This window comes from Macrosteles quadrilineatus, unplaced genomic scaffold, assembly GCF_028750875.1.
Source record: "Macrosteles quadrilineatus isolate MER2022 unplaced genomic scaffold, UCM_ALF_1.0 Scaffold_8__2_contigs__length_117827958, whole genome shotgun sequence".
NCBI classification, from domain to species: Eukaryota; Metazoa; Arthropoda; class Insecta; order Hemiptera; family Cicadellidae; genus Macrosteles; species Macrosteles quadrilineatus.
The window spans coordinates 15,074,834-15,097,969 of record NW_026542601.1 but is presented as its reverse complement, the minus strand read 5'-3'; the positions used below and the strand labels follow the sequence as shown (position 1 = coordinate 15,097,969).

At 35.9% G+C, this 23,136-nt stretch overlaps 2 protein-coding genes across 2 annotated transcripts; both read left to right on the top strand.

The window, feature by feature from the left end:
• The first annotated feature begins 226 nt into the window (after positions 1–226).
• On the top strand, positions 227–2,689 carry LOC129001830 (uncharacterized). The gene is made up of 2 exons (XM_054429279.1): positions 227–931; positions 2,261–2,689. The coding sequence occupies exons 1-2, from the start codon at positions 247–249 to the stop codon at positions 2,389–2,391; spliced, it is 816 nt and encodes a 271-aa protein (XP_054285254.1). The 5' UTR covers positions 227–246; the 3' UTR covers positions 2,392–2,689.
• An 847-nt stretch (positions 2,690–3,536) lies between these two features.
• On the top strand, positions 3,537–19,078 carry LOC129001831 (uncharacterized). The gene is made up of 7 exons (XM_054429280.1): positions 3,537–3,585; positions 4,929–5,039; positions 5,165–5,278; positions 6,003–6,231; positions 12,069–12,228; positions 16,338–16,446; positions 19,014–19,078. Coding segments are annotated over exons 1-5 (495 nt in total). The 5' UTR covers positions 3,537–3,545; the 3' UTR covers positions 12,070–12,228; positions 16,338–16,446; positions 19,014–19,078.
• The last annotated feature ends 4,058 nt before the right edge of the window (positions 19,079–23,136 follow it).

Genomic DNA, 23,136 nt, shown 5'->3' with positions numbered 1-23,136 from the left:
ACTAATTGTAGACTAGTGGTGGGTGGGGATTTCAATTATAACATTTTGGATAGTGGAAACCCTAAAGTTGAAGATTTTATTAATCTACTGAAATCATTAGACCTGTATTGCACGAACTATCAACCTACACGCTATGATGCAGGTCTAGACAACGCTGCGACTGATATTCCTTTAGATATGTGTAATACCCGGGTTCTGCCATATACTCTAAGTGACCATAAAGCATTAAGTGTGTAAATCACGGACATGAGTATTGGTAATCAAATAAACCAACGTGCTGACAAACTAATACGACCTATTACTCCTAGTAAAGTTACCTTATTTGGGGAAAGACTTTGTTGGGTTGACTGGAGTAGGGTCCTTGTGTGGACAAACGCTGAATCCAACTTTGATGCTTTTTTCTGTACATTTTTAAACATTTTTAATGAAATTTTCCCGGAGAGAGTTGTTAAGACTAAACAAAACCTGTCCAAGAAAGTTGTTTTACCGTCATGGGTAAATCAATCTCTTATGGAGAAGAAGAAATGGGTACTCTATGCCTATGATGTCTACAGAAGTACCAAAACAGAGGAATCCAGGAGTTACTACAATAATCTTAAGAAATGCTATAAACAAGACTTGAATCAAGCTAAACTTGAATACAACATGCACAAAATTGAGAGTGCGAGCAATAAATGTGCGGCAGCATGGGGTGTTATTAGGTCACAATCAGCTACCCCGAAATCTACAGGCACTCTGGTGGATCCTGATGTGTTCAACTCCCATTTCATTGACTCGGTCCAGGTGGCTAGAGATGGTATTGGAGCCTCTGAAGCATCTCCTCAAGAACTTCTTCACCCTGCACCAACTGCGGCTGGCTGTCTGCGCACATGGAGACTGGTGGACCCGGACCATGTGGCGAAAGTTGTTGGAAATATGAAGAACACCTCGAGTAAGGATATTTACTCTTTATCCAGCTCTTTTGTTAAGTTAATTATTAATCATATATTATTTCCATTAACCTTCTGTATAAATAACTGCTTGATTGAAAGTGTTTTTCCATCTTGTCTAAAGGTAGCAAAGGTAGTACCTATACATAAGAAAGGAAGTAGAGACTCTCCTGAGAACTTCAGGCCCATATCGGTACTTCCTATTTTTTCAAAGATTTTTGAAGCTATTGTAAAGGAACAGTTACATGAGTTTTTTGTTAGCAACGGTCTGTTTTCCTCCTCACAGTTTGGTTTCAGGAGTGGCCTTGGCACCATAGATGCAGTCGATAGCGTGGTAAGTGAGGCTCTGGGTGGTTTTGAGTCTGGGGGCTTTGTTGGGGCCACCTTATGTGACCTCAGCAAGGCCTTTGATACAGTCGACCATTCGGTCCTTTTGTCTAAACTTGAACACTATGGTGTTGTGGGTGGCTCCTTGGAGTTTTTGCGGTCTTATCTGTGGGAGAGGAGGCAGTCTGTGGTTGTGAATGGACTGAGTTCGCAGGAGAGAGTCATCTCCCATGGCGTTCCGCAGGGCTCGGTCCTGGGGCCCCTGCTTTTCCTGGTTATGATGAATGATGTCAGTTACAATATCGATGGTGGTGTTGTGTGCTATGCAGATGACACCACCCTCATATGCAAGAGTCAAAATTTTGAGAAACTCAATGACGCCATGAAGCGGTCTCTAGATTCGGCCGAAGACTGGTTCCGGGCCAACTACTTTTTATTAAACCGAGATAAAACACAAACCATAGTTTTTACACTGAAGCATGTTGCTACAAACAGTGAACCTGTGAAACTATTAGGAATAACACTTGATAGCAAACTCACTTGGAGTTCTCACATTTCTGGTGTGTGTAGTAAATTATCTAGAATCATGTGTTTGCTTAGGAATTTAAGCTATTTAGTTACAAAGCCATACCTTAAGCAGGCTTACAGTGCTTTTTTTCAAGGAACCATACTGTATGGACTGCGATTGTGGGGTGGAGCTGCTGATGTTAGTAGGGTTCTCTTGTGGCAGAAGAAGGCTATCCGCCTACTGGCTGGTGCTGACTACCTTGCACACAGTAAACCACTGTTTATTAATGAAGCCATCATGACTGTCTATAGCTTATATGTATTTCTGCTTTTGCTTTCAGCTAAAAAATGCCAAGGTACTTTAGTCAGTAGAAAAGATGTACACTGTCATAACACTAGAAATAAGAACAAATTTGATGTCCCATATGTAAGATTAAAAGTAGTTCAGTCAAATCAGGAGGTCACTAGATTAAAGTTGTTCAATCACCTGCCAACAGAGGCACGGAACCAGTCTCAAAAAACCTTCCAAACAAGTGTGAGAAACCTGTTGCTGGCACACCCATTGTTCTCAGTCCAGGAGTTTTATAAAATCCCAAGTAATATTGTAAGTAGCTTTTTTAAGACTTGAGTGATGTTTGCAGTTTGCTTTTTATTTATTTGGGTTTGTAGTTAGCTGCATGGTTTTGTCTGCATGGTGTGCTTTGTTAAGATGCAAACTGTATTTGTTTCTGTACTTTTTCTTTTCAAAGAGTCAGATTCTTGAGCTACCTGACATTCGAGCAAATGTGAGTATATAAGCCTTTTTTGCGTGCTGTGTTTGCTTGGTTTTTCTTAGGTTAAGTTTTTGCAATGATTGTATATATTGACAATTGTATTTTTTGTTGACGATGCCCATTGCATTTGTACAATGCTTAAAGGAAAATAAATTCATTTCATTTCATTTCAGTAAATGGTTAGATTGTTTACCGCTAACATCTAAAACTAGTACAGATGTGATACGGGAACTGAAAAAATTGTTTGCAATTCATGGTAAGTATTCCCTCTAAAGTAATTGCTGATAATAATCCGTTTGGGTCTTATCAATTCAAAACTTTTGCAGCTGAATGGAATTTTGAGATTGTCAATACAAGCCCCTTATACCCTAGATCGAATGGCCAAGTCGAGAGAATGATCCAAACTTTTAAGAAAATTCTCAAGAAATGTTGTGATGATAACAAGGATATCAATTTAGCCTTGCTTGAGTTCCGTAACACACCTGTAGTAGGTAACTTATCTCCGGCTCAATTACTAATGAGTCGTAGGCTACGAAGTAGAGTCCCAGTGTCTGCTAACTTGTTAAAACCGCAAGTACATGATACTAGTCTAGTAAGTAGGCTTCTTTCTAAACATCAGGAATTGTCTCCTAAATATTACGACAGAAGTACTCGTCCTGGACGGTACTTTAAACCACAAGACAAAGTATATGTTTACAATGTTCACTCAAGGATTTGGGAACCTGGTCTTGTAGTAGGCTATACAGCTAACGTAAGGTCATATGTTGTAAAACTATTTCGAAGTGGAAGAGTTGTTACGCGTAATACATTTCATCTCAGGTTAAGACCTTCAGATGGTCAAAGTAATTGGTATAGTGACAATCATATCATGACCAATCAATTGTCTGTGTTGAATCACCAATTAGGAATAGGCATTCCACTCCAATGTCCAGTAAAAGTGTGTCACAGCAACACGAAGAGTCAATCGTAAATAGTCCAATTAGGCCTATTGAACAAATGCCATCAATGAATGGAGATGTTGAAAATACAACTGATGAACCTACTTCCAGGTACGGTAGACCTCTTAGGAAACCCATTAGGTTTAACGATTACGAAATGTAAGTTAATCAAATGTTTTGTTTTGTAAATGTAGCCTACTCAAATTTTAAACTTTTTCACTGATGTTAAGTAGCCTAACTGTTTTTATCCCTTGATCTGTAGGGAAAATCTTAGATCTACTTGGAGATGAGATGTTGTTTACTTTGTGTTTTATTTCATGCATAGCAGTTACTATTCTTTTGTGTACAATTTCATTTTACATCATGCGGAGCCAGTTAAGATGAAGAGACAATAACTAATAGCTGACATGTGTACTAAACAGTTGTGAGAAAATTCGAATAGGCCCTAATATCAATTTAAAATTGTATAAGAACCTCAGTAAAATTGTGTTGGTTAGTTGTTAGACAAACATGAAATTATTTTTAAGTAATAATAATGAGTTAAAAAGTTGTAATGCTAAGAGTTGTTAGAATTATTCCACACTAAGATGAAATTTTCACATTAAGATGGAAGAAGTAATAAAAAATAAAATGATGTAAACGTAGCAATTCAATAATGTAATAGCCTACATATAAAACTAATTTTAAGATAGGCTGAGAAAATTAAGAATGTTAATTTTGAAATTGTTTTGGTTGTAAATTGTAATATTCAGTAAACAAGTGAATTAAAAAGTAGCCTAATGCTGTTGAGCACTTGGCATTCTGTGTGTTTCTAGGAAGTGAGATAGAAAACATGCATTTATAAGAAATAGGCCATAGCAAAGGTACATAAACAAAAGTGTTAAAAAATCATTATTAGTTACACTATCAGCAGAGTTATAGTAAACTTAAATTTAATTTGATTTGTTTCATAACCACTAACTATGTTAATGTTGTTTTGTAATGAGAGTTATTTTGAAGTAAGAAGATAAATGTTTCTTTTGTCAAAGAGGGAAATGTTATAAGTACTCATTTCTAATCTAATTGTATTTTATATTTTGTTGTATTGGCACAACTGTAACTATCAGTAGTGGGGGAGCCTCGTCTGTGAGTCTCTTCCTTCTTCACTTTGTTTTTAATAAAGATGGCAGCTTTGAGTTAATTGAAGATGTTTGTTTTATTTAAATAGATATTCACCACAGCCTACTTTAATAATAATAATGACTGAAGAACAATCGCTACAGCATTCACGTCCAGGCTAGTGTTTCTTTCATCTTCATTTACCTTTGTGGGACATTCATTTTGCTCCTCAATAGGCCTATTTACAGTATTTGCAGTTGCCTTGAGTTGGTTGAGGTGGTGAAATATTGACTGAGCAAACTCTTACCGCACAGAAAAAATCCAGAAGTATAAGCAAATTGTATTTTTTGTTCAAGACGAAGCTGTTGAAAGGCTTGAGGAACAACAAATAGAGGAAGGAGTTCCAGCAAGTGAGAGTAGTGGATTCACTCAAGTGAGCACAGAACAATTGTTCACCATTACTTCAGGTAATGTTATTACTTAGGTAATGTTATACGTTGTATTATTCTATACTAATGACTTTATGAGTATTTCTATAAGTAGAATGGCATGAAGACATTTTTTAAAACCAATTCTTGTGTTTTTTTTACAGATAATCTCCAAAAAGCAAGAGCAAAATGCTCCTTGACCTCCAGCCAAAATTTGGTAAAACCAACCACACCTTTGCAATCAACATCAAGAGCGGATTCTTGTGCCAAGACAAGCAGTAAGTAAATTATGCAACATTGTAATTAGCACCATTAACAATTTGTAAATACCCCTTGTAGTCATGTTTTGATACCCCCAGAGGCCAAAAACACGATCCGTTGAACGGATCCTAGAAACATAAAAATGCACAATTTCAATTGTTATCATCTTGTAGTGCTAAAAAAACAATAAGTAGGCCTGTAGGTTTTTTTATGTTATCATAATAAGCTATTTTTGACATAACATACAATAGTTAAATCTGACATAATTTCGTTTGTGTGGAATTACATTTCCTTCAACTTTTGTAGTAAACTTTTTTTGCCATCTCTTACCATTACGCCATTCTCACTAATTGAACGTAAGTTCAATGTACAATATTAATAATGAGAAAACTCCATCAAAAATAAGAAATATTTTGTTTTTTTATTTTTCCTAATGATTTCTAAGGTTCTCAGGATAAGGATGAGGGGGGTCCGGAAGTTAAGACTTCATGTCAGCTTAATGTAAGTAGATATTGCAGCGCTCATTGACAGCTGTGAGAAAGGGTCGTCGAAACAGGCGAATTTTATTAGAAAATAGTGATCCGTTTCACATCTTCTCAATTCCTGTGTATTAAAATGTAGGCTATTAATTTATTTCCCAACATTTTTATGGTCAAAATTTTGCAGGAATTTGATTCTTTATCACTGTTGGTAAGCTACATTTGTGCAGTCTTTTATAAAATTATTTTGTCCATGTTCCAGATTTTGAAGAAACATGTATTACAAACCAAAATTTGATGACAAATTATTTAAAGCAAATCCTTGGTGAGTTGTCATCAATGAATGACAAACTGGAAAAAATGTCACAAACACAAGAGATGGACCTGAGGATTGTTCAATCCAACTTGGAGGATAGTCTTCCATTAAAAGACCTGGAGAGTCTTGATACACTAGAGGAGAAACTAGAGGAAAAAAAAATTAAGAAGAACTGGTAAGAAACAGATTCATTTCTGTTAGCTACATTTAACTTTTTGGCTTGTTGAAGTAGGCCTACTCCAATCTTAGGTTTACATTAGCAGCCACAGAATATTCTATTGGGTTTTAAAATCAGTTTGGTACAGCGATTGCTTTAAAACTTAGACTCTGTACACATGAGAGCGTTGCAACGCGCGTTACGTCTCGAGTTACGAAGGTTCTAATGTGACCGTACACATGTGAGCGTTGTAACGCGCATTTTGGAGTAGAGGGTTTTATGCATTTTTACGTGTACTTCTATATACTAAACCTTATGTTAATTATGATGTTCTCTTCTGTTGATATCCAATACCTAACAATGCTCTCGCAAGGTGCTAGACAGACTTTAACTTAAGTTAAATGTAGCAATTAGCATGCTTTAGTATTTTAAAGCTGACGTTCATATCCTCGATTAGGTTACAAAGAAAAAAAACATTCAAGCTAAACTTTCTTGTAAAAAGTGTTCTTAGGGAATTCCCCCCGACACAATTACCCGGGACCGCTTCCTTTATTTCATTTTGATGTCCACAAAGGAAAAAAAACATCATTAATTTAATATGTTATAGTTAAAATATTAAATTAAGCTGCAACGAGGGTATTTTGATTTTGTTTTTTTCTGTATATCCATAGTACAACTCCCTTACAAAAAAGTAAAAACTACCTTTACGCCACACTACATTATTTTGACGAACTTCCCACGCAAGGATTTAGTCCAGAAAACAGCTGTTTGCCGCCAGCTTATTCAAATGGGGTTTCATTGCGTACTACTGTGCTGCAATGAGTTTTGCCGGACACTAATCAGCTGATTATACTGTATTTAGGTGGCAGTGAGTGGTTATAAACAAAAACATAACCTCTCTTAGAGGTTATGACTAGTGATTTTTAGTCCTTTAGTTGGTGGTAATATATAAGGATTTGTACGGATTTAGTAGTATGGCGTAAACTATCGTACGTAACTTGTCCAAAATGTGTGTACCGGACTCATATGGTAATCCCGTACTCGACTTCGTCTCGCACGGGAACGACCACACTCGTCCGGTAAACACTTTTTTTCAGGACTAGTAACGTAATATACTATTTCGATTTTGTATGTACTATTATAGGGTTTTTGTGTATTATCATAGGGTTATTAACCTCTTGGAGTCCGGTTTTAGCTATGTCAGTGATTTACTGCAGTCCGGGTTTTTTTCGATGAAAATGTAGATACTTTTTTAAAAATTTGTATAAAATCAGTAAATAGTGTAAACATATCAATATATATATTTATTTTGTTTGCAATGAAGAGAGAAATCAGAAAATAACATAAAAAATTAAAAGTTTTAGAGTTTTTTTTGTTTTTTGAAAAACAAAAAAATCGAACATAAATTTCAAAAGTAATGGTTCTGTAAAAGTACAAATTATTTGATATTAAAAATCTATTATATACATCTGTTAGACAATTTAATTCCTTACATAGAAATATATACAACAACTAAAGAATACTATATTTTACACGAGCTATGTTCAAAAAAACGAAAAAGCGTAAATCGCAAAAATGTGACTTTGCACGCCATTTATTGTAATTTAGAAAAATAATTTTGAAAATTTATAAAAGCTGGTAGAAAGTTACATTTTGTAATCTAATGTTATAATTTAACTTATAAATCGTGTAAAGCACATAAACACACATATATATATAATATATATATATATATATATATATATATAATATATATATATATATAATATATATATATATATATATATATATAGTAGGCTATATGTTTGCAATGTCAAGGTGGGAACAGCAGCTTTGATATAAAATTATGTTAGGCTGAAGCCTAATTTGTACCAAGCCTACTACAAAATCATATGTAAAATAAATAAAACCCAAGAAAGAGACATTCAACTTACTTTCTAAAATTGTTGGAGTGTGTGGTAGTCCTTCATGCAAGGGTACACACAAAGAGGAACGCCGCATTCAGTACACATGTACGGTGTGTCCTTCCTTTTCTGGGGCCTAAGCTTAGTGTTTGAACAAACATGGCAGTAGCGACGAGGTTTCAACTTTTTATCAGTTGGTGGGATCAGTGCCGGATTTACCACTAGGCCGATTAGGCCGCGGCCTAGGGCCGCAAGCAAAAGGGGGCCGCAGAGGATTGGGAAAAACATTTTATAGATAAAATTAACAACAAATAATTTATTTTAAACCACCAGTTTGCCGCGATCACAGGTGACCATAATGATGTCTCCGCGGACCGAAAGAGATGTTCACGATTTTGCCGCGGCCACGGGTGCCTGTGATGACGTCCCGTGATTGCGGCCCGCGGGAGACGTTCACGAATTAGATGCTGTATCGAGTTTTCAATGATGATGTCCCCGTGATTGCGGCCCGTGTGCGGGAGATGTTCACGATTTCGCCGCGGTCACAAGTGTCGATGATAATGTCCCCGTGATTGCGGTCCGCGGCAGATGTTCATGATTTCACCGCGGCTGTGTGTGTTGATGATGCATCCCCGTGATTGCGGCCCACGGGAGATGTTTTTTTTTTCATTCTTTATTTTGTAATTTCATCAAGAATAATACAATGGCGTCATGTTAACGATTTCGCCGCGGCTGGGGGTGTCAATGTGGATGTCGCCATGGTGGCTTACCGAGGAGGATGTTTACGATTTCGGCACGGCCGCGGGTGACAATGATGAAGTCCTCATGATCACAGTCCACGGGAGATGTTTTTAACACGACTTTGCCGCGATCGCAAGTGTCGATGATGATGTTCCCATGATTGCGGCCCGCGGCAGATGTTCATGATTTCACCGCGGCTGTGAGTGTTGATGATGATGTCCCTGTGATCGCGGTTCACGGGAGTTGTTAACGATTTCGCCGCGGCTTTGGGTGTCAATGAGGACGTTCCCGTGGTGGCTTCCCGAGCGGGATGTTTAAGATTTCGGCACGGCCGCGGGTGACGATGATGAAGTCGTCATGATCGCAGTCGACGGGAGAGGTTTTTTAAAACGACTTTGCCGCGATCGCAATTTTCAATTATGATGTCCCCATGATTGCGGCCCGCGGGAGATGTTCACGATTTTACTGCGGTCCCGGATAACTATGATGGCTTTGACTTGGTTTAGGAGAGATGTCCACGATTTCATCCAGGATCACGGGTGTCGATGATGATGTCCCCTTGATGTATAGGAGATAGTCACTATTACTTCCGCGATCGCAAGGAATTTTCACCACAGAAGGAGGGGTCGCTCAAGTAATTTGGCCTAGGGCCGCAAGTACCCTAAATCCGGCACTGGGTGGGATTGGTGTGAGGAAATGTCGTTGGGTGAGACGGAGCGGAATCTCGCCTTTTGATGGTCGCCCACCTTGAATATTGGTTCTCATCACACAGTGATGTTCTAAAATCTGCCTGACGAGCTCCCTGCGATAATCTGATAGCTGCAAATTCTTGTTTCTTTTTTGGACTTCATTGTGCAGAATATATGAATTTCTGATTGTTACGTCCAAGAAGTGGAAAAAAAGTTTCTTGTACCACTTGATACTTTTTCTTGCAGAACAGTTGAAGGACAGTTGCATATCACCAATATCGATAGCCCCCATGTTTTTGTTGTAGTCCACCACTGACAAGGGCTTTTTGATTTCCTCCCCAGTTTCCCAGTTGTTTTTCCCTATGCCAATCATGTCGCTGGTATGCATCGTACTTAGCATCCTAACCTCTCTTTTGTCTTGCCAACGTAGGTACATCATATTTTCTGTACAATGTACATCTGTTTTACCTACATCTAAGGGGGCTAGTTTTTTTGGTAAACCCTGTCGATTGGGATTGACTGTTCCACACATGTTTGTGTTGCGCTTCATCAGTTCCTGAGCTAGTGACGGTGAAACGTACCAATTATCCAAAAACAATTTATGCCCCTTATCGAAGTAGGGTTCTGTTAGTGTTAGCACCACTTGCCCCGTCATGCCTACTTTTTCTTTTAATTCTGCAAACTCAAGTTCCGTTTCTGATCCTAAATAGGGAAGGATGTTCAAAACATAGCCTGTTAGACAGTCTGAGATCACAAACATTTTGATTCCAAATCGTGCTCGCTTTGAAGGAATGTACTGTCTAAAGGCTAACTTACCCTTATAGAGAAATAGCGTCTCATATATCGCCAGTTTTTCAAAGGGCTTGAATTTAGATGCAAACATTTTGTTCAACGTACATAAAATTGGTCGAATTTTGTGAATCCTGCCAATTGATTTAGGATTGGGCACAAAAAATTGGTTGAAATGAAGGGTTTTCAATATATTTTTGAAACGATTCCTACTCATAACCTGCCCAAAGATCTTTGTTTCCAGTAGTGAATCTGTAGACCAATAATCATTTATTTTATTTTTTCGGACCTGAGACATTAGAATACACAAGGCGAGGAAGCAGAGAATCTCATCCTCGTCAACCGGTTTCCATGTACTTAGCTCGTCAACAGAAGCATAATTTGGGAGTTTGGTAATTACATCTGTAAAATAAGAATTCGTTTCTGATACAATATGAGTTATCAGTTCCATGGTAAAAAGCTGTAAAAACATTTCTAAATACGACGATCCTTTAGGTATGTCATTATCGATTCCGGATGTTGTGTTGTCAAATTCAAACAATGTGGGAGAGAATGTCTGGTTTGACTTCCACGGGAATGTTATTTCTGGCTTCTTATTCCCTTTATTTCTCTTTTTTTTAGCTGCAAGCACAGGCCTAGCAGGTCTACCTGTTCGTTTATTATTACGCCTAGGCCTAACTCTAATATTAGTCACAGGCCTATCTGTAGTGTTATGCCTATGTTCCTCAGCAGTAAGTGAGTCTAAGCCTATCATTGCATCATCTTCAGCCTCATAATTTTCTTGGTCAGCAACTAGTCCTGGCATTGTTGTTTCACTCTCATTTTCATCTACATCCATATATACAAGGTCTTCTTCATCAACAACTAACCCTAAGTTTGCATCATTTTCATTCTCAGAAATAGGCCTAACACTATTTTCTTCAAAAATATTCTCTATGGTACTAAGCATGTAGTTGTCCTCAGGTAGGCCTAAATCATAATCATTGTTACTTACATTATTTACACTATTTACATCATTTGGGTCAAAACAACTCGGGCCAGGAATGGAATCGTCGTAGAGGTTAGTTGAACTCGATGCATCTTTTGCAGGTCCAGGAACACTTGTCGCCGTAGATCGTTGATGAGAATAAATAAACCCCTCTTCACTGTCACTTTCACCGTCCGATAAATCACTAAAATCATCTCGAGACAAATATTCTGATATTTCGTTGTCCCGAAGTTTGTTAGATCGCGAATCCATTACACAATGTTTACCAAAACACAAACAAAAACAAACAACTCGCGTACGTATTATTGAGTAACACTAGTGACAGCTGGGAGCGGAACGAAAACGATTCAGAACTAGCAGTGATGCAAGACTAATAGAACAAAACAAAATATCCCATGATTCCCTGGATTCCCCTGAACAGATCAATACTAAACACAACGTATTAGTGTAACAGCTGACAGCAAAAAAGAGCACGAAAATAACAAGTTGACGTCAGCTCGCATATGTGCGGGCGTGGACCGCTGGCGCGACAGTCGTCTGCTTGCATATATGCGAGCGTGGACTCCAAGAGGTTAAATGCTTATAAAGTTCCTTATAAAATATCATGTTTCTTCTCTAAAACACAGGATGTTTTATACAAGTTATTTCATTTAGAGCCCTTCCTTAAGAGAAGGTAGGATTGCCTAGTTGGCTACTAAACTCCTTAAACGTTAATGTAATACCCATCCTCTTATTTTATTTCAGATTCATCTCCTTGCACGTGCTGGAGGATCATCCACAGCTGATGCCTGTAGGAGGGCCCTGCGAACAGTGATGGCAGATGAAGTTGCCTGTCTATTTAGCTGGGCAGGACAGAAAGGGAAGAGAGCATTTAGCTCTCTTCGAATGAAGTCAGCAGTTTTCAGTAAGTTTTCATAATAGGTAACTAGTGAGAGCCCAAGGGTGCAAGTTAAGTTATGTCATACTAGCTGATTGTTTATACAGAGTGTCGACAAGTCGGGAAATAGGTGGGATTATTGTCAGGAAAAGGCCTGCATTTACGTCAGCGGTCGCAAACATATATTCATGTTCTATTTCTTATTTAGATAAAAATTAAAAGATCAAAAGAAACTAAACTGTTTTTAATCAAGACAAAAATACAAGACAATATTATTAAAGAAAGTAAATAAAAACATATGGTTAAATAATAATTAAATAACCATAGAGGTTAAACATCTTTCCCTTTGAGTTTTTTTTTTTTCTCAAAGTTTATTCAGGAAATCGGTTGGTTGGTCTTATAATTCTGCCTCTTGATGATTTTTTAATTGCAGCTTCTTGATTGGGAATTGTTGATCGTGAAAAAGATTTATTGTAATCTTGGGGTGTTCTAGATGGAGTAGTAGATGCTTTTTCAGTAGTATTTGATAGGGACGAGTTGGTTTGAGTAACAGTAGTAAATGGCAGAGTATCTGGCATTGTATCTTTAATGGATAAAGGAATAGGATTGTTCGGTTTCGCTCAGAGTACGTGAATATAAGAAATAGGTTTCCAATTTCCATCTGTTTGTTGTTGTAAAAGTACTCCACCCAAGCCTTGTGTTGAAGAGTCAGCAGAAATCATAGTTGGTTTATCCTTGTCATAGAATGCTAGTTGAGGTGGAGATGCCAATAATTCTTTAAGTTCATTGAATGCTTTCTGTTGTTCAAACCCCCAACACCATTAGTTTTTTCTACTTAGAAGGTCGGTAATGGGTTTTAGTAATCTACTTTTGTTAGGTATGTATTTGCCAATAAAGTTAACCATGCCAAGTAACCTTTTTGTACACCCAAAATATCTGTTGGAGGTGCCATTTTTCTTACAGCTTCGACTTTCGTCTCATCGACTTTGATTCCTGATTCGGATAGATGGTGACCTAAGTAGGTTAAGGATGTTTGAGAGAACAAACATTTGTCTCTGTTTAAGGTGAAGCCTGCACGTTCAAGTTTGGTAAGTACTTCTTCTAAGAAATAGTCATGTTCTTGTTGAGTTTTCCCCCAAACAATTATATCGTCCATGTGCGCAAGTGCATTCATTTGACCTTTAAGGGTTCGATTCACGCATTCCTGGAATACTTCTGGTGCAGATGTTATTCCAAAGGGTACTTTCAGAAATTTAAAGCGTCCAAACAGTGTCAGAAACGTTGTCAAATCTTGGGATTCTTCGTCCAATGTGATCTGCCAGAATCCATTATTAGCATCCAATTTAGAGTAGCATTTTGCTTCTGAGATTTGGGCAAGTGTTATGTCGATGGGTTGAATAGGATAGTATCTTCGTCTGACGCATCTGTTTAATTTAGTAAGATCCACACAGATGCGAACTTTGTTAGAGTCCTTCTTTGGTACAACAACCATTGGAGAGCACCAGTCTGTGGCATGGTGTACCTCAGCAATCACCCCCATTGACACCATTCTTTCAAGCTCTTCTTTAGTAGATTCCCAAAGAGGAAGAGGAATCCGACGAGGTGTGTTGATTGCAAATGGATTGGCGTTATTTTTCAGTTCTACTTTGTATTTGACATCAATAGAACCTAAGCCTTCAAACAATTTAGGGTGTCTGTTATACCAGTCATTACAGGATGGCTGTATTTCATTGATTCGAGCAAGTAACTGCAAATTTTTTATTGCAGGTTTACCTAGAAGGGGTTGGGAAGTGCCCTTTGAAACATATATAGTCTCATAACATGTTTTGTGATTATGGGATATTTTGACTGTAGCAGTTCCCAAAATTGACAAAGCTTGACCATTTGCGCCGCTAAATGTTTTGGATGTGGGATTCAGTTTGATTTTCTTGTTCAATTTAATGTCGGAAGGCAAAATCGTTACGTCTGCTCCTGTATCAATTTTGAAAAGAACATCATCACTGTCGTTCATATTTAACACTACAGACCAAGGATCATCACGTACGGTTTTGTCAACAGAGCCAATTTGAGGGTCTATGTACTGAGAGCAAACATTTTCGGTGGGGTTTTCAAGGGGAGAATCATCATATTCAATTTGACTGACTTTGTTTGATTTGCAAACATTTGGGAAATGACCGACTTTTTTACAAAACCCACATTTGTATTGTTTAGCTGGACAGTTGAATCTTTTGTGTAAAACTGTCGAGCCACACCAAAAACATCTCTTTTTGACATTGGACAGGCTTTTATTGTCATTAATTGGCTTAAAGTATCGATTCTTTTTTGATTTATCAGGAGAAATGTTTGATTTACTTAAATGTTGAGTGTTTTTGTTTATTAATGCTACGTCAGCCAAGTTTAGTGTTTGTTTCTGTCTTGTTAGTTCTTCAGATCTACGGATAGTGTTAATAGCTGTGTTAAGTTGTAATTCGGGTTCAAATTGAAGACGATCACTTAGTGATTCGTCCTGCATACCAATCATCAAAACCATCAGAATCATCTCCTCTTCAATCTGACCCCAATCACAGTTTTTTGCATGATTGTGAAGGTCTGTGATAAAGTTCTCAATCGGCATGGAACCCTGTTTAAGTTTTAGAAACCTAGCCCGTTCAAAAATTAGGTTCTTTTTTGGAAGGAAATGATCGTCAAACTTCTTTAGAACAACTTTGTAATTAGATTTGTCATTGTCATTTAACCTGAATGAGTTAAGTATATCCTCTCCCTTTTCCCCCATACAGTACATAAGCATGTCAATCTGATGCTTACCAGAATGTAGAGCTAAATTGTTAAGGGAATAATACCTCTCAAAGCGAGTCTTCCATGTCTTCCAGTCGTGAGGATTGAAGGAAAAGGCTTCAGGAGGCTTAATGTTCAGGGATACGGGTTCTTCATTCGACTGTGCCATGTTCTATTTCTTATTTAGATAAAAAATACAAGACAATATTATTAAAGAAAGTAAATAATACCCCCGCCGCAGCAAACCTGCCGTCTAAGCGAATTTCCATTTGGCCGAATTGATTTTCAATTGATCTATTTAAATAACATTAGGTTTAACGAGTACCTAGGTTTGCTGCTACAAGGAAACTAATAAAGTAGTGTGTTTTTAGTAAAATATTGATAGCTTACTATAAAATAAATAAATTTGCCAAGTTTGATCAAAATATATCCATAAACAAGCAAACTACAACATTTTACAATATTCTCCATAAGAATAACATGGAAATTTTAAATTTACCATTTTTTTAGTTTTCTCCGTAACCAATAACTGTACAAAAACACTTTGATATACTGAATTGTTTGTTTTTTTTAAGCTCTTTAAGAAGGTTTGGAGAAAAAATGGGAAATTTTGTGTTTTGAGGGTAAGAAGTGAGAAAAACCAATTTTTACCCCATAAAACCCCCCATAAAACCCTGTTCCCATGGTCCGATCATGCTGGATCGCGAACTCATTCAAGTTTATCCCGCCTTACACCTTCAAACCAAATTTCATCAAAATCGGATTAAAATTACTCAAGTTATCGTGTTCACGGACACATATATATATATATAAATCTATATATATATATATATATATATATATATATATATACATATATAAAAATTTGAACGAATGGTGTTTTTGGCCTCTGGGGACATTAAAATGAAAAAGTAAATCGGTCCCGGGCATAAGTCTTACCATGAGACCTACGGTAATAGCTACTTCCCTATAGGGAAATTCGCTAAAAACATATGGTTAAATAATAATTAAATAACCATAGAGGTTGAACAATTCACCTTTGCTTAGTAAACTTAACTTATGTCAACTCAGCTCACATTGACAATGATTGCAACTTTGCCAACTTTCTTTACATGTTGGCAATATTAAGTTCTTCATAAAAACCAGGTTTATACAGGTCTCATGGCAGAGAAAAACTTAAAAGCTGTACAGTTTCTACAAGCAACAAGATTACCTTTGTTATTTTATGTTCTTTGGCCTATCAGTTACATTTAAGACAAATAATCTGTTAATATTACAAGGTATATTCAGGTTTTTTAGCCTTTAAATAAACTTTTAATCATAATAGTGTTTTAAAAATTTGTCTGTTTGTTTCTGATTAGGAGCTGTGCAGAAACAGTTTGCAGACTCGAAGAATAAAGATATCGAAAGAGCAGTACAAGATTGGCTCAAGCCATCAAAAAATCGCCGCCTCAGCAAGGAGAAATCTCGGTAGGCCTAGTTGTACAAAATGTTGTATTTACCTATGGCCTGAATTAAGACAGAGAGACTGCATTATGTATTCAGGGTTGTCAACCAACTGTAAAACCTTACAGCTAATGAGTTTTGACATAACCTAAAATAAGCCGTGATTTTGCTTTAAAACCTTAAACATCTTTTTTACCCTAAACAATCTAAAACTCACTTTATACAAATATATAGTGATATTTATCGATCTTCAAACCAATTTATTATTATTTTTATTATCTCCCTGCTAGTGTGCAGTATACAATGCTACTTACTCCTAATTACTGTGATTACCCAATACGACGTCATTTGCGATGTCTAAGAATTTCACTGCACACTATGAGCTTGAGATAGACAGTAAAAAGGGCGGGAGAGAGATAAAAGGGAAGATCAAGAGCTAAAACAAAATAACAAATTTGTCTTGTTTATTAATATTAATAGTAAATAAAAACTCAATCAGCTAAATAGGAATTTGCTTTGTCTGCATGTTTGCTGGGGCGTGGGTATTTGATATTTAATCAAATAATAGCTTTATCTTGGTGTTTTATGGTCTTGTGGCTTACAAAGTTTCATGTGTCATATTAAATTAATATATTAATGACATTCGATTAATATCAGTTAATAATTTTCTTCCTTACTAGAAGTAAAGTTTTTGATGGTTTTTTGTTGATGAATATTCTGTTACTAGTTAAAAATTGATGTTACACCCATACTTCTCCCAGCAAGGAGTGAGCTATCAATTTTGTTAAAAAAAGGTTTTTTTTTTAATAGAAAGAAACCTCCTCAGTGTTTTAGCGACATGAATTGTTATGGAACTGCACATAGAAAGGCTAACATAGTAATTAATTGTTAATGTTGCCAATTCTGAAGTACCATAATCATGTTCTATATAAAATCAACAAGAACTTTTAGGTAAAATTCTTAAAATTATTTAGTGTGAATAAAACATTTGTAACAATTACATATTAACACGTTAGCTGCTACGGACGTTCTAGAATGTCAGCGGGGCTACGGCGCCAGGAGCTAGGAACGTTTTGGAACGACACTGTTCATTGTTGTTTAACGTTTCCATGGATCAGCCCCAGCCGCTTGTTGCGAGCACCCTTTATTTCTTTGCAGCTCGTGGGGACGTACTTTTCTGACAATACAATTATAGTTTCCCAAAATCACCTCATCATCAGGGTCCTTTAGAACAGGGCTTTGTCCCTCCTCTTTCCTGCTATCTAGCAAACACTACTGTACAAACTGCAACCTGGTTAAAGCCTGTCTCATGTTAAGTTGAGGCAGACTACCTGACCAGAGGGTGTAGCAGGACAATGGCTAGGCCGAATCTTCGACGGACCCTCCCGACCCTTGGAGTAAATCCCTTTAACCACGCTTCACTGAATACTTCACTTAAAAGCTTATATAGATTGATTAATTGAAAATATAATCAATTCGTCATATCTGAAAACAATGTATTCTAGGTTATAAAAAACTAAATTTTTCATGTTCGTCCCATGCAAATTGACCGACTTTAAGTATTAAAACAAACTGCTAATTTGTCTCTTGTAGTACAAAATTAATTTATAAGTCTGTATTAATAGTGCATCAATCAATATAAATAAAATTAGTTTTGTCTGTAGATTGTTCAAAATTATATATTTTTTTGTTATTTTTACATTTTATATTAAAGAAGTGAGATTAATAACCGTGTGGCTTAAATAACGGGTTTGATTAATCGCAAGGGCAATATGTAATTGTAAATTAAATCAAATAACTAGCCACCATCCAGGTCGGGAACCGGAGAATCAGTGTGTAATCAAGTTGTACCCTACTCAAGTTTTTATAACGGCGCCAAAAGCCTACAATCGAGGTTTCCACTCATTAACGGCGTTTCGAATGCTTATTTTTAAAGGTTTAAGGGTCAAGTGGAGGTGATATATTTCTTCCCCTTAAACCGCTTAAATATTATGAACGAAGTATAATACAGAATATAAATTATTAGTAATTTCAAATTAAATTTTGTACTTAGTTATAAGGGGAAAAGATTGTTTTAATACTTCAGTCGGCCGATTTGCATGGGACGAATATGAAAAACTTTGTTTTTTTATAACCTAGAATACATTATATTGAGATATGACGAATTAATTATATTTTCAATTAATCAATATATTTACGCTTTTATGTGAAGTATTCAGTGAAGCGTGGTTAATGAGATTTACTCCAAGGGTCGGGAGGGTCCGTCGAAGGTTCGGCCTAGCCATTGTCCTGCTATACCCTCTGGTCAGGTAGTCTGCCTCAACTTAACATGAGACAGGCTTTAGTGCTGCTATCTATCAGAATCACTTAGTACTATGTCCAAAGCCAGTTTTATTGCAGAAAATTGCCATCCAGTATAACTGCTGTTGTTTTTACTGTAATTCAGTGTTTTGGCGGCAATTTTACGCAGCGGCGAGCGTTTAGTTCAGCTCCTGGCATCTAGCGATCAGCAGCGAACAAGTTAGTACAATTATTGTAATGATAATAAACTTGTTGGGATACATGATGTCAATTAATTGTTTTTTTTACAGAAAAAGGAGGCATGATCAAGAACAACAAATGGCAAATCCTGAACGTGAAGACGAACGTGGCCCACAATAAAAATGATATTTTCTTTTGAATTCATTGCTTTATTCTAAATATCCTTTAGCCTCGTTTAATGTAAAGATTGCATTTGTATTTTTAAAATTTATTAACTGTTGTTTATTATGAATTAGTATTTATTATTAAGAGGTGTTAGCCCGTCCTACGTACGGGAATTCAGTAGTCAGTTAAAACCGTGTTCAATTCACATCAGCTAGTTTACACATATAAAGACAAAGTTTCTTGCAGTTTTAATGTGAAAAATCATCTTGTAAACAAATTTTGTGTGACCAAATATGTTTTTATTCCATCATAGGCCTATACGATATGCATTTTAAATCCGATAATTTTACAATAAAACAGCAATCCTGCAATTTTTACGATGTGAAAAGCGTTGAAGTGAGATTTGCAGCCGATTCGCACAGACGCACACTGATTATAAGTAGCCTACAGTAGAGAGAGTAATAGTAAATTGAGAAGTGTATAGACTTAGTCAACGATACCACCTTCCATAGCATACCTGCCTCTTCCATAATTATTATCACCACAATACAACTACTATACACAATTTCCAGTAGGTCTGAGTTGAAACGACCTAAAATAAAACGATAATATCCAATAAAATTCACAGTACACATAAATCGTCACACCTATCCTTTATATCAATTTCACTGCATTAATTGCTAAATAAATAAGTGTAAACAAAGAAAAGTAAAAACAATAACAGTTTGTTTTGAAACAGCTGTTTGGTTTAAATAACATTCATTTGAAAAAAAGAGCTCACGATTACTAAAAGAACTGAACTGGTCACATGTAGCAGGAATATAAAAAGTAAACACGCTAGTAAAGCTAATGACAATGACGTAATTGTCGATGTTTATTATCCATACCATTATCAGTTCTATCCTTAATAATTACCCACCCTCATTGAATAAGTGTACATAGTAATTTCCCATATTAGTTAATTTAAACTACAATATATTCATAGTTGAAATAAATGTGATATTTTCACGTTTGGGGGCGCTGATAGGCACCCCCAAACGTAACCACACTGAACACGATTTCATAAAAAGGATGGTTTGTCTAATTGCAGTATCCTAGGTCAATGTTGACGTTGTGTTCAATCTTTGTATAAAACTCGGCTGAGGTTGTGGTGGTAATTTAAAATCGTGATTCCTGATTATTCTTGATCTTCTTCTTATGACATCAATATTTCCGGACCTAATCCAAACAAAGTTAAAGCAGATACACATTAATTGTAAACAAAAAAGCTACCATTAAGAATTTAAACATGTAAACATTGTTATTTTTCTAATCTTTCCTTAAAGGTGGAGCAGTAAAATAATTTGCATTTATCCTTTTTTATTTATTAAGACTCGTGTACAGAGCCTCGATTTGTACTGTGGTTTAATTAGTTTTGGTTAAAACTGTAATTTAAACTGTGGTCTAATTATCTCTACTAATCTTACTTACTTCCTATAATCAATGACAAAAATAAAATAACCTCATAGTTCCATAGTTTATATTTAACCAGCTGTTAAAACAAATTATATTGCTCTAAAAAAAATCGAAGATTACAAAGATTGCTTTAAAAAATAATTTGAACATCCTAGTATTTTACTATATATATACCTATTTAATTAATCTGTCATCCTCTTACAGAAGAATTGAACGTATCGATGATTAGCATTACACATAGTATAAATAAGTAAACCCTAAGTATTTCTTAACATTTTTATCCAAATGCTGAATTTGTGACACAAAAGCTGAATGTTTACAGCTGTTATGTTATAAGCAAATTATTTTATGCCAAAAGCTAGTTTAGAATCTTAGCGTCGGCTGCTAGACTTTTTAAAAATTAAAACTTAATTTCTAAAAAACTTGGACCCTAAACTAAAATTATGGCTTCGACATTCCCTAGTTCTCAAAATTATCTTTCTTTCAACACAAAAATCATGAAAATCCGTCGAGTGGTTGATTCAGAATCGTGAAATAAAAAAACACTGTTTCGTTTTAATATTATAGATAGAAGATAGAAGATTACATTTTAATGAGTACTTAGGTTTGCTACAACAGGGAAGAAAATAGTGTGGTTTTAAATTGATATATTAATAGCTAAGTATGAAGTAAACAAAATTTGAAAATGTCGTTAAATTATATCCATAGACAAGCAAGATACATCAGTTTATTTATTCTCAATAAGAATATCAGGGTAATTTTAAATTTAAACATTTTTGGGATTTTTTCCGTGACCTTTAGGCATACAACAATGCTTCAATATACTAAATTATTGTTTTTTTTTAGCTCTACAAAATGGTTTGGTAATCTTATGTTTACAGGGTGAAAAATTGAAAAATTCCATTTTTACCTTATAAAACCCCCCATAAACCCCTGTTCACTTATCCGATCATGCTGGTTCGCGAACTCGTTGGAATAAAATGTAGGTTTACACGTTTATACAAAATTTCATCAAAATCGGATCTTTATAATGGTTTAAATACCTGCATTCAGTAATCCATCATGCTGCTTGTGGCAACTATAGTTTCGGTTCACAGGGAACCATCTTCAGTCCGTACAAGGCGTCGTTATTCACTTCCATATATGAAGGTCGTCATAAGTACATAGCGTTCGTGTTCTATGTACTTATGACGACCTTCATATATGGAAGTGAATAACGACGCCTTGTACGGCCTGAAGATGGTTCCCTGTGAACCGAAACTATAGTTGCCACAAGCAGCATGATGGATTACTGAATGCAGGTTTTTAAACCATTATAAATATTCAAACGTAATCCGGAGGCTAACAACTCTTAAAAATAAAATCGGATCATTTTTGCTCGAGGTATCGTGCTAACGAACACATATATAAATATATATATATATATATATATTAATTCGAACGGATGGTGTTTTTGGCCTCTGGTGACATCAAAACGAAAAAATAAATCGGTCCCGGGTCCAAGTCTTACCATGAGACCTACGGTATTAGATTATTCCCTATATGAGAAATTCGCTAAAAGTGCCGACAGCATTGACTTTTGGAAAACACATTAGAAAGAAGAAGAATAAGTTAGAGGAACTTACGGGTGAGCATTTTTTCGTCTAAAAACGCCGTGCGATTCGCGACTATCGTTCGTTACTCTATCGAATCACATCATCTATACTACTATACTATCGATTCGATTCTTCGATTGTAGTTGTCGTTTGTTTTGTCGTCTGTTACGGCGGATCTGTACTGTCAGAGGCTTTATTTGTCATCGAGCGTAGCGTACAATGTTTTGTAAGGACGGATATAATTAGAATTCCTTTTAGGATCAATATTATTTTTTTTTATAAATTTATCCTGATCACACTTTGAAATTAATCGGCTAGTTTGTTCTTCTCGCCAAATTTAAGAATAATTAAGCAACTGAATAAATATTGATCAAATCCCAATCATCAAGTTAAGCTATGAAGAGTAGAATGGTAGATATACCTAATTTTCTCTGGCAACCACTCACAATAGTTGGAGTAAGCTCTAGTTGAAAAATTGAACATTTAAAGGAGCCTGGAGAATAGGCTATTTTGTGTTAAGTCATAGACAAAAATAATTGTCTATGGTTAAGTTACAAAGAGCCTACACGAGTGTTCCTTGAACAAGGCCAATACCTAAGTTAAAGAGCAGAACTGATATATTTTTTTAGTCCACTATGTACTGTTAAAATTTTATTACTGATGATAATATGCTCATTTATTTTTCATTCTATCTTACAAAACGTTAATTTAATTATAATAATTCATATTCATTACAGTATTATATTTTTTCATTTACCAAAGCAATAAATAAGTTAGTTAGGTGGTATCATGCAATAAACTATAGCTGGAAATCTTTAGTAAACACTTTTTAATTATTAGCAGAACCAATATCCATTGCAGGAAACCTAATTCCCATTTTTGAATCCAGTTTTATGTCCATGAATTAAGCTAAGTACATTAGAACCCCAGAAACTCAACACCGTCGGGACTTAAAACAGCGTCAGCTTTTAAAAATTTCAAGTTTACAAAAGTGACAGGTTATAGAGTAACAGCAATA